Here is a 13,058-nt window from a genome sequence, read left to right as displayed (position 1 = left end):
TTCTTCACCAGTATATGACTGAGTTTGTGTGCTTTGGTGTGAAGACACATGTAGTCTATTTTGATGCACTGAATGCATCATCTGAAGCAAATTATAGATGGCTGAGGAATAAGAGCTAATCAAGGCTCATAGTCATATCACTCATATAATTGCATAATTAAGGGGTAAGCTTAAGTTCCACTCTCAAAACGCTGAGGATCTAAGTTTCATGGAAAGGTCTATATTCTCTGTAGAGATGTAGAAGCAGTAGATATTGCAAAAGCAGGCAATCCTCCACCTCTCACCTCTAGCTCGGCTCACGTTTTGATTTTACATTGAGTTCCACCCACCACACTAGCCTTTTAGAAATTAAGTGAAAATGAATCAACCCTTCCTGTAGCCAAACAAGTCTTCCCTGGCTGCTTGTTTCGACCTTAATGACTAATTTAAGGAAGCTAACACAGCAGTAGAAGAACACATTTTCCTCTTTCAGAGAGAGCGTTTTTTGGTACAGTCTCTCGTCACTGTGGATACTCTGTCTGAAGCAATAATACACCAGGGGCTTGGATTGCTATAGGGTGCCTAACACAACTGATAACAACTGATCTTCTTTCATTTCCCAACAGGCTATTTGATTATAGCTCACTGTGATGCCAAAGGTAAACTGATCAGACCCGCAAATTAGGCTGACATTGATAAAGTCATCCATCACAAACTGTTGCCAGGTTACAGTATCCAAATACGTGCTGTAGCTTAGCAACCATCCCCAAACAAAAGCCTTGCAGCTTGCTGGACAGATCTGGCATGATAAGGTTCAAGATGAGCCAACCCGGCGACAACAGTGACGCAGAAGGGGTCAACCAAAGTGTAGACCCAGGAAGTCATCTCTCCGTCTTTATCAATACTCACACTGCGGCGGTGAATGCTGAAACAAAGCTGTTTTCTGCCTACGAGAAAGACGCTCACGCCAGCAAAGTTTACCTGGCGGGGAAAGGTGAGTCAGCTCATCCGCGCGCTGGTCCATGACGTCATTTCTTGGAGCTCCATCCCGGAAACGAGCGGTCAGGAAAGTGTTGGTACCATTCCCCGTCAACTCAGTTTGTTTTCACTTATTTTCAGTTTCAATGAAATGTATAATATGATAAAAGTGTTATGATTGATATAGCATTCTCTGTTGTCAGACAGCCAGCTGCATGACTTGGTCACAACATGCTAACATAATGGAATAGGCAATGTTGCGTAGTTGTGAAGTAAAAGATTATGTGAGTCTCCTTCATGCAGGCAATTTTGAAAATGCCAAGAGTTGCTGTGCACGTTTCTGTACTACAAATACAAAAACTCTCATGAGAAAATATACGGTTAGGCTACATCAATTATGCAACAGCTTCCGTTAGCCGGTTAGCCAGTTAGCAGACAATGTGGATTTTTGTTTTCAAAAATAATAAAATAACAGCACAATATATGACAGAGGACAAGACAAAGATATAATATTTATTGTTGGAATGCAGAAAATGTTATGACAGCTTCAATAGCAAGAGACAGAAAATGTAAAATTTGACTTTGATGTTAAGGGGAGGCTCATATACACTCACTGAGCACTTCATTACCTTACTAATACTGGGTAGGTATCAGCTTTCAGCTCACTGTCAACCGTCTACCAAAATGACATCTGCCTCAAGGTTGGACGTGTTGCATTCTGAGATGCTTTTCTGCTCTCCACAGTTGTAAAGAGGTTATCTGAGTTACTGTCGCCTTTCTGTCAGCTCCAACCAGTCTGGCCATTCTCCTCTGACCTCTCTCATCAACAAGGTGTTTCCGTCCGCAGAACTGCCGCTCACTGGATTTTTTTTTGTTTTTCGCACCATTCTGTGTAAACCTAGAGACTGTTGTGCGTGAAAATCCCAGGAGATCAGCAGTTTCAGAAATCACCATCATCATCATCACCATCATCACACCAGCCCGTCTGGCACCAACAACCACGCCACGGTCAAAGTCACTGAGGTCAAATTTTTTCCCCATTCTGATGTTTGATGTGAACATGAACTGAAGCTGCTGACCTGTACCTGCATGATCTTATGCATTGCACTGCTGCCACATGATTGGCTGAATGGATAATTGCATGAATAAGCAGGTGTAGCCTACAGGTGTTCCTGATACAGTGCTCGGTGAGTGTATAATGCTAGCCGGCGAAATTGGCAAAATTCTGTCTGGAAACCTTGCCCACATGAAGTCAAAGTGCAGTACAGAATGCTTTCAGACCGGCTTTTAATCGAACGACTTGGCTATAATGGGGCTGTTATAACGCCTGCCTACCTCTTCTTTCCAGTCGTGTCCTTTCTCTTTGTCTCTACTTCACCTTAATTTCTTGATAATGGTCTTTCACTGTTCATGTTTTGCTGGATGAACATACTGTGTAATCTCTTGATTTTTCTTTTTTTCATAGAATATCTCAGTGAGCAAGGTCAGACTTTTGTGCTGCCTCTTGTTGGAAAACTCAAGCAACAGATAAGCGCCGATCCTACTCTTTGTCCAGAGTATCCGTCTTCCCTCGGCCTGACAGAATTCACCAGGAGAGCCATGGAGTTTGCTTTGGGGAAGAACTCGCCTGCTATTGTGGAGAACAGGGTAATCTTAACTGAACAGAAGGGTATATAACTGATAAGAGCTGACATATACGTATTTACACCATGGTTTGCACACAGACACTTAAAGATGAAACAGTCTATAGCTAATCTTCCCCAATTGACGCTGTCATTCTCAGAAGCAGTGTGCAGGGAAACCTATAATTGGTCAGTCTTGTGTATACAGCCAGCAACAAACTCATATCAAATCAATAGGAGATCAGTGCTTCTGAACTCTTGGTATTGCCTGCCTTGCTGCAGGTACTGGGTGTCCAGACTGTTGGTTGCACTGGTGCTGTGCGTCTGGGGGCTGAGCTCTTGAGACACTGGTATGATGTCAGTGCTGCTTGGTGTGGGCCGGTCTATCTTTCTTCCCCTTGTGACGGTAAGTCAAACCTCACTGCCTACTGACAGCATTTGAAGATACTGTACAACCAGCAATTTATTTGACTTCAATAATTTGGTGCATAACTTATGTTTATGTGTTCTTGTTTGGCATGTTGATGGAAAAAATGTTTTTGGAACTTTACTAACCCGTTGAAAATAAATTAGATGACATTTTAATGATTCCTGTGGGGCAATTGGACCATTGCAGCAGCAAATAGTACTAGGACGCATCAAAGAAGAACAGGATTTAAAATAATAGTATATACACATATGCCACCAAGTAGAAATGCATGAATAAGAATGTGCAAAAAAGTGTGGATTCCAGCAACAACAGGTGTGCAAAACAGCAGCAGTAGTCTCCGTAGCAGCAGAACTTACTGTGAAATAAACACAATGTGAGATTCATGTGTTATGAAAAAAGAAGAATTATACAAATGATGAAAATATCAACATGTGCGCAGCATATAACAGTGAGAGGAATATGAGAGTATGAGAAGGACAATATGTCAGATTACAGCATATAGACAGGTTGGACAGGTGTGCAAAAATGTGCTGGTATTCGTATGAACAGATCAACAGGGGCATACATACGTACAAGTCAAGGCATGTAAACATGCACTGAGAGAACTTGCAGATATAGTCTCTTCACTTTACAGATAGAGATAATATGTACAGATTTTCATATGGAGGAACTGTATGTACAGGCAAAGCATGTCCAGGAATGTAGAGAATGTACAGAAACCTGACAATGTGCAAGAAACATCTAAGCAAAGTTCTTTACAGACATAAATAATATGTGTAGACCTGCTCATTTAGGAACCCTATGTACAGAAAAGATGACAATGTGCATTGCATGTTGCAAATGCAAACGTATTTTTACTATTTTACAGAATACAGTTTTAAAAACACTTCTAAGTGAAACAATAGTCTTGTAATGAATCATGAATGAATGAATGAAAAGACGGTGGTGGTATGACAGTATTTCAACAGAGGATGTCACACTGCAGTCACAGTTTGGGGCTTACAGTGGTGTTGATGCAGAAGAGTTCATCCTGCTTTAGGTATCTATCGTAATCACTTGGCGTGATCCTTCCTGCAGATTCGCTGGCTCCTATCTTCCAGGCAGCAGGGATCCAAGACATCCGTTCGTATTATTACTGGGATGCCAAGCAGCGAGGCATTTGTTTGGAGAAGCTCCTGGAGGAGCTGGAGACGGCTCCGGAGCAGAGTGTCGTCGTTCTGTCTGCTTCTGCCCACTGTCCAACTGGAGCAGACCTCTCACAGAAGGACTGGGCGCTGATCACACAGCTCATGATGGTAACTGGCATATGCATCTGTGCTCTCTAAGATGAAGAAGAAGGATATCATTTTTATCAGGCTAGTTCTTCACTGCCCTCTGATCGTCATCCTTTCAATTTCTCCCCACTGTTTCAACAGAGGCGCAGGCTGTTCCCTTTCTTCCTGTTGCCTGCACAGGGGCTCTGCTGTGGGGATCTGGAGCGGGACGCCTGGCCCGTGCAGCACTGTGCGTCGCTGGGGATGGAGCTCTTCTGCGCTCAGTCTTTCTCCCACTGCTTTGGATTGTACGGTGAGAATGTGATGTTTAAGGGGGAATACACTCTTAGAAGTCAGGGTTCCAAAAGAGTTCGTTGTGGAGGGGCAAGGATCTACCGAGAACCTTTTCCCGCAAGGGTTCTTTGTTTGACAGATCTTTTGGTTCTTTTGGAGGGTGCAAGAAGACAAGATCGACAGCAAAAAATTAAATCCCAGTGATTTTCTACTCTATGGTCTGTTGACTTGATTTTGAGAGCAACCTTTAAATGTCAACACCAGGCATTTTTCAGTAATCCAAGAACAAGGCAATTACTTAGGGACATTTGCACCTTCTGACACATGTGAATTTCTACCACTTAATGGAAAATATGTGTTTTTATACAAAACAGCAGAAGTTAATTTATTTGCAGCATTTAAAATACTGATCTTCAACAGGTACTGAACTCTGACTCTTAAAGGTGAAAATGCTGTGCTCTTGCCAACTTAGCCGCAGTGACCAACTGAAGGTGGTGTAGTGGGTGCAGTGTTTTGGGCTTCAGCAAGGGCTAGGGGTAGACAGAATACAAAATAATTCCCTAAATAGAAAATCACTGACTTAAACTTGCACACTTACCAAGTGAGATTAGTAGCATTACATTTTCATGTGAAGTTTTATCCATGAAGAAAGTCACATTTTGGATTTGATTCTAGTTTTACATCACGCTGGACTACCACTATGTGCTGCTGTACATATCAATCTAAACTGTTGGCTGAGTTTTAAAGTAACAAAGACGTGTTTATATACATTATACACAATTATACAGGATTCACCTCTAGATAGCTATAAGAGAAACTCCTATAGGATACATCATGCCAGAGGGATCAGGAACACTACAGCTCACAACACGCAGGTTATGATGGTTTAAAAGACATTTGCTTTATCCACTACACTGCCTGCCTGGCTGATGGTTTGAAGCATGTAAGAGCAACATTTTGGTCAACACATTTCCTCTTCCACCAAGTAGGTGTGACCAATTGGAGGAAAATTTTGATCACCTGTTGTATGTTTGAGTAGCATTACAGCCAGAAACTAGATCTCCAAAAGGAGGAAATCACAAGAAGAACAAGGTGAGCTCAATCACACATCCCACTTCAAGCTTGAGTCTAGCAAAATAATTGTGTTGAAAGAACTATTTATTACTGTTTACTTAATATAATTTATATAACCTAATAATTTACTTAAATATGTGTTTCTTGTTTTGTTTTTTTGGTAGAAATTAGCTGTGTCAGGATCTTTGAGTCTATTCTGCTGTTACTGTACACATTATTTTACTTTTCACATTATGTCACTTGGAGGCCTCAATATGCAGCCGCTAATCTTCTTTTTCTCTCCTTCTTTGCCACTACAGCAGACTGTATGAAGTCCCCTGAGGAGAATCTGATGTGACCGTTAGCTTGCTGCTTTAGCTGCTGCTGTGCTTATTTAGTGAGGAGAGTCAGAAGTTTCCAAAAGATCTACAGAGCTGCTCTGATGCAGTTGGCTCATATTCAGAGAATCTCTCCACCTGCTTTGTCATTGCTCAGAGTTCATAATGAAACAGATGTCTCAATAAAACTGATTTTTACTGTATTATCGGTACTTGTTACATAGATTATGTAAAACCAGAAAATATGAAAGGGATAGATAGAACCCCATATAAAGGTCCAAAAGGAATATAGGTAGAACCCCTTGGAAGGGTTCCAAGAGGAACTTTGAGAATATAAAAGGGATCTTGCTGAAATCTCCATGAAAGGTTCCAAACGGAACTTTGGAATAAACGGGTTCTGTGCATAGGTATAACCCCAAAACAGGCAAGGGTTCTGTAACGAACATCGCAGGATGGTTCTTGTTAGAACCTCAAGAGCATGAGAGGGTTCTTTGCTGAACCCTTCTTAGAGGGTTCCAGATGGAACCACCAGCTGTGCATTCTAAGTAGAACCATTTAGTAAGTGTTCTAGAATCCCTCTGAGGGGGTTCACTCAAAAAGCGCTCCACCTAGAGTCAAAACTGGTTTTCCTCTGAGCACAAGTCAAGTGGTTCTAGCTAGCTCTATTGTCTCTAAGAGTGTGTCATTCAGTTAAACGATTCCTGTGTTATGTGACCCTGCATGAAGAGTCACATGTGAAAATGAACGTATTTCTTCAATATAGGAGCCAGAGAACAGATTAGAAAGACTCTATTCTGATAACAATGTACTGGCTCTACCGTTGAAAGAAAATACAGCCAGTGAATCTGAACTCAATTTTCTGTTCTGCACACTCTGTTACTGCCGCATAGAGTAGCCTACAAGAGCAACCTGAAAGCAGAATCAGTCTTTTTTCTTGTTGATTCGATTTGATCTTGTTTTTTATCAATATGAGTGGGCATATTGTTTTTCTCAACTTATTTTTAAACCCAGATGAGGGGTATTCACAGCTGTGACATCCGCTGTGAATAGAAAATGCATGCTTATATCTTCAGACATTCGTCATTGGTAATGTCATAGTCACCTTTTCCATTACATTTCAATTTTATTTTCTCAGGAGTTGTATATTGGCATCATATATTCTCTTATCCAGACTGAACTGAGATTGAATTTGAATTTAATTCTGAAATTCAAAAGTGTTCCCCTTTAACTTACCTTTCACTTTGTCACTTTGACTCTAGATTCATAAGACAAAGTGTAATATTACATCACTATTACTGTAACTGTTCCTTACATTGGCCTCATCTTTTCCTCCCGTCCTGCAGGTGAGGGTGTGGGACACCTGCTGTGTGTCTTAAAGCAGAACTCCGTCCTGTTGGCTGTGCAGTCTCAAGCTGAGAAACTGGTCAGAGCACTGTGGGCCCAGCCATCTGTAAGAGGAGCACGTGTTGTTGCCACAGTGCTCAGTAACCCTGCCCACCTGGTTGAGTGGTGAGTCACACGCAACTTGAAGGTATTCACAGAATGTGGCCTTGGCTGCCACACCAATTTCACATCTCCTTTCTGTGCCAGTCTGTCTCAGTATGTTCAACCTCAGGGCAAAGTCTGACGCCGTGCTTATGACCCAGCCCCCAAAAATGATAAAGCTGAAGAGTTTTCTTGTCAAATTACATATCCACCAGTAGAAAAAAAAATACACCTACTGTCACTAAAGGATTAGTAGCACACAATTAAAACATTTATTTGTACTTTTAAAGGATAATGGGTAGCTAAGTCCTTGGTTGACACAATGACAACTTTGTCAAACGCTTTTGCTGAGTGGATCCTATGGATTTTGGAGGTATTGAATAATCAACTGTATCTCCCAGGCAGGAGGGAGTTAAGCGCATTGTGGAGAGGTGCATGCTGATCAGAGAAAGGTTGAGAGAAAGGTTGAGGCTTCTGGGATCTCCGGGATGCTGGGACCACCTGACTCAGCAAGGTGGATTGTACTGTTGCACAGGTCTGAACGGTGAGGAGCAAACAGATTATACCATGTTCCACTTTCACCATCAAATGACCTCTAGGATGTAGTGAAGTTCACTAATGATCTGGAGCAGGCAAAACAACAAGTGAACAAGCATCTGAAAAGAACAAGACAGAATATGCTTTTATCTTTAATTACAGGATTTTTCAGCCCTTGCTTTCTTTCACTCAATTGCGCAATCCTTTGAAATAGATGATTGGCATTTACATGTGTGGGCACATGTAAATTCGTCATTTTCAATTGAGTCTGCCGTCTTTCAGGCCTTGCATGAATGAGATATGCAATTATTGCAACTCATGCAAAAATTACATAGCACATTATGAGATATGGTCGGCTTTTCATGTCTGTTGTACTCCTCTAGGCTTGTAACTTGGTTGTTCAACTTATCAGTGTTCACAGAGAGAATATTCATTATTGATGTGTCATCAAAAGGATTTTTTTTTTTACAGAACCTTTTCAGAAACATAAATTCACATTCAGCACAAGCAAACAACTGTGACTATTCTATCTTTTCTTTTAAATCTAGAGACGTATTATTTTACCATCTGACAACAATTGCTTTTGTGTTTTTCCTTCTGCTGCAGGTCAGCAGGTAGAGTTTCTGTCAAAGAGGAGACACGTCTATCTGCTTCCTAATGGCTGTCTAAATGTGAGTGCAATCAACAGCCGTAACCTGGACTACGTAGCTGAGTCCATCCATCTGGCTCTGACCGCTCCACTCTGATCCTTGTTGGCTGTAATCAACATGTGAAAGCAGCTCTACAAGGTTTCTTCAGCTTGACTGAACCACATTAAGCAAGGACCCTTCATATGTCACATTAATCCGCTTGTTTGCGCATTTAAAATTTACTGTAATTACTATCGCAATTGAAACTACAGCTAGGGAACATTCTAAAAAAATTCCTACAGAGCAAAAGGTGAGCATGAGTACTAACTGAACTGCCACAGCCTTTTCTATAATCACAGAGGTTTAATCATAACTTATGTGACAGAGACCAGGGAGCTCTCTCTCCTTTGAAACAACAAAGTTTAAGAATATGGAATAAAGAACATTTGAAATAGTGTTAACGTGTTTGGTATACAAAATTGAATATACAGTATATTAATCATGATAGATAAAATATGCATATACACACCAGATGAAATATTAGAAAACCGTTAATCATCATGCTCTTCATTTTCTTCTCCCGTATCTGCTTCTGTCTGGAAATTAAAAGGTGAGATGTTGTTTAGATGCAATTTTAGAGGAGTGAAGGTAAAGAGTAGATGAGCATAAGTCTGATTAATGTTGTGAGTGGGTGTGAGTCATTTGAGATTAAATGGGCTCATAAATATATTGTTCTCTTTCAAACCACTGTCAGCTGCATAAGATATATTTAAAAAAAAAAAAAAAAAAAAAGGTCTGCATGAGGGAGAATATGAAAGACATTGGTCTTTTCATAATGCCAGAATAGCAAGGCCATTACATTATATTACATTATATTACATTTTGTTAGGTTTGTGTTAATGTAGAACTGGACTATTCTTTGGTCTGATCTCTTTATGTCGCTATCTACATTTTTTCACTATATCACTAATCACTACACTCAAATCTTGCTAATCTTTACCTCTTCAGAATGCAAGTTGCTCAGAATTGCACATTTGCATGTCTGAAATACATTTAAATACAGGGAAGAAGCTTATTCAAAAATGCAATATGCCGCATGATTGTAGAAAACCTTGCACCCCATTTTGCCATTGAAATGTTTTCAATTGAATTTCTACATTTCAGTTCTAATGATGACTCCTCAATGGCACTTATTGATTTTGCTTTTGATTTTTCTAGACATGATTGGTTGCGATAGTTCTGTTATAAGCAGTTTTCCTTACACCAGTGTGTCAGCCACAAGACACTAACAAACAAGGAGTACTCCTCTGGGTCTACCAACACTGTTGTGACAATGACTGAGATAGGACCAGTTATTTCCTCTATTATTTCCTCACCTGCTGTATTCACCCCTTCATCATGTGCCGGGTCTCTAGAACATTTCTGCTGTGTTGTCTTTCAGTTTCTTCTCTCTCCTCTATATAGATGTGTATGTAACATGTGAATTTAGTAAAAGCCAAGGAGGAACAGTATCTTTGTACGGCCGTATAATTTGTCTGTTGTTACAGACGACACACAGCTGACATGCAGACACCATCACTCACCACCGCTATCTAGTATGAGGTGAATGAAGAGGTTAAAAACAGCCTGAGGCAAACCTTTAGAAGTGATAAGCCTCAGGCAAGCACACATCTGTTGCTGACCAGAAGCAGAAAGGATGTGCTCCAGCTCCATGAATTCCTCCTAGTCGCCATGAACATCACCCACATGTATAAAGCTCAGATATATGAGCTTGGAGAAGGGTGTTGTGTACACAGCAGATCCCAGCTGCTATTATAAGACAACTGGGTTTACTGAATCAATAACCTTAACTACAGTATTGTTACACCTGCTCATTCATCTTGAAAGTGACTCAGATGCACTCAAACAAGGTCTGCTTATTTAACAAGCTTGACGCACTTGTTTGATAGTTATAGTTCATGCCCTTCTCTTGAGTATCATGGTATCAAATTGATCTTTTGTCTAAAATTAAATTAAAGGAAGACTGGGAGGGGCTCATGGCTGCTATTGAAATCCGAAGTGGCAAAAACTCAGCACCAGAAGCAAAAATCACATCATTTTTAATTTAAATCAAATTCATATCTAACATAATTTCAGATCTCATTATCTGGAGGCTGTATGTTTACGTGTTGCACACACCAATGCTTCCGCTTTGGGGGAACAGGTAGAATTTCATTTGTATTGGTTTCATTGGAGAGTTTTCACATGGTCTAAATAATGTTTTTAGAGGCATTTCACTTCCACTCCAGCAAGAAACATTTCCAGATGATCTGAATTTACTATACAGCCAAATACTGTTTTCCTACAGACGTCAGTGAGTAATACTCGTCCATTCTCCTCTGTCTTGTCTATGTGGCAGTAATGGAGCAATAGGAAAATTAGCATTCTTTTCTAAATTGCTGAATAACATGCCTTTCTGAAGACATAAGGTTTTCGTCCAGCTAACGGGATATCCTTCACACCCCCCCTTTCATGTTCAAGAGTTGCCACTATTGTCACTGTATAATACACCGTTGTTCAATTCTGAGAAACCGGTTGCAAAAAGATATTTAATGGAAGCACTGGGCTCACTCTTTTCATTTCAGTGACACTGGGTGAACAATGAGGATAATCAACATCTACCACCACACAGAGTCTGAGCCATTAGCAAGCTGTCTGGAGCCCTTTGCTTTGCATCACTGAGTGTGTTTACATGCACACTGTCACAGATACTAGCTCATGTTGCGGGTTTCATGTTCTTATTTGGGATAAGTTGTTTATATGCATCTTCATATTCAAAGTGCAGTTATCCCTGCATACACGAATAAACTGAATTTTCTAAATACAAATATTACCATGGAAACAGAACTAACACGGACTGCAAAAACCAACAGTAAATGGGGGGGAAAGGTGTTTACTTGCCTCCAGGCTAGTATCGGCATATCCCAGCAATCATATTCAGGTTTCAATCAACATTGGCCTTCGGCTGAATGAAATAATCGAGTATCCCGAATAATATTTGAATATACTGTAAACCCATAGGAAAGATCTGTTGCTTACCATCATCTTTTCCTTGTCTCTGCGTGGAGAAATATAGTATATATCAATTGTATTAATTTAGGATCAATGATATCTGAACTGTCTTCTCCCAAATCTCCCCAATGAATATATTAGCATTCATTGTAAGAAAGTGCTCAACACAAATAAGAAAAGCATGATGTTTCATTTGCAGATGGCTACACTCACAGATTGCTGATATATTTCGGAGATGTCTCTCCTTACTGACCCATTAGAGACTTAACCGTCATCCTACCAAATGGGGTATCCACAGACCCTAGAGGTATACGTTTTGTCATATCTCACAGGTGGTTTATTCTATCATTCCAATTTTTCATGACTTTGTCAATCAATTTGTTCCTAATGACTTCATATCATTGTTTTCTGTTTCTGTTTTAATTAGTGCTTTTTAAAAAATACCAATGTATTGGGGTCCTGGATCCCAGTCAAAAGCACCCAATTCCACCTATGCAGTTTTAATAGATGGAACTATTTATTGAGTTCATGTTTGCCATGGGTCCTAATTTAAAGTATCACACACTATCAGGGGGGGTAGGGGCACTCTGTCAGTCATTTTGAAGGAGACAGACACAGATGTGCTCTGTTGACGATCCTAAATACTGCTCTTCCTAAGGTAAGATGATGTTCAAAGTCAGAAATACAATACATAATTTAATTAACTGTAACTTTCCTAAAATAATAATAATCTGGGTTTTTTTTCAGATGACATTAAATACATAACTAATAATGTTTTGAGAAGAAATAAGTTAACATTTTGTTTTGATAGTTGTTTCTTACAGTAGTTTATTCTTGGGGTCCCCAGGGACCCCAGTCAGTAGTCCTGGTATGTTAAATATGTTGGTAGGATGAGGGTTAAAAGAGAATGAACGCATGAATGCAAGACATGTGAGAAACAAAATGAAAGAGATTGTTTATCAGGAGCAGAATTTCAGAAGTTTGAGAAAATGGTCAAAATCTCACACTGATTTTAAATGATCTATGTAAAGTAAATTAAAGGAATGGGAGATCTTATTTGGGAGATTGCTTTCCTCTGGGAATGCGCATGTAAACACATTTTAGTGTTTCCAAAAAAAAAGTATATTCTGAAACCGTGTAGATTTATGCATCCTGTCAAAATTAAAACTTAAAGTGGTTTTCTGTTCCAACACCCAGGATTAGGACTTGAAGATCCTTCTTTGAAAATCAGATTGGGTGGTGCATGGGCAGTATGAGCCAATCAGTTATTTCAGCTCCATCTGTCGCTCTATACAACAACAAAAGAACACTGTTTTCTGTGCTGGCCATCTCATCCACTTTGACAGAGTAATCACTTGCCAGATAGCGGCCTAAATAATTGTTCATTGAACTTTGTCGCGTCTAAGCAG

At 40.0% G+C, this 13,058-nt stretch overlaps 1 protein-coding gene across 1 annotated transcript; it reads left to right on the top strand.

Annotated features, from left to right (window-relative positions):
* The first annotated feature begins 798 nt into the window (after positions 1-798).
* got1l1 (glutamic-oxaloacetic transaminase 1 like 1) lies at positions 799-8,715 on the top strand. The gene is made up of 8 exons (XM_071531310.1): positions 799-973; positions 2,423-2,604; positions 2,862-2,985; positions 4,087-4,304; positions 4,425-4,575; positions 7,291-7,456; positions 7,834-7,976; positions 8,576-8,715. The coding sequence occupies exons 1-8, from the start codon at positions 799-801 to the stop codon at positions 8,713-8,715; spliced, it is 1,299 nt and encodes a 432-aa protein (XP_071387411.1).
* The last annotated feature ends 4,343 nt before the right edge of the window (positions 8,716-13,058 follow it).

This window comes from Centroberyx affinis, unplaced genomic scaffold (genome assembly GCF_046629955.1).
Source record: "Centroberyx affinis isolate AG114_WGS23_722 - 3 ecotype Tasmania unplaced genomic scaffold, CSIRO-AGI_Caff_v1 ptg002062l_1, whole genome shotgun sequence".
Taxonomy (NCBI): Eukaryota; Metazoa; Chordata; class Actinopteri; order Beryciformes; family Berycidae; genus Centroberyx; species Centroberyx affinis.
Note: the sequence above shows the minus strand (reverse complement) of the source record. Positions and strands in the feature narration are given on the sequence as shown.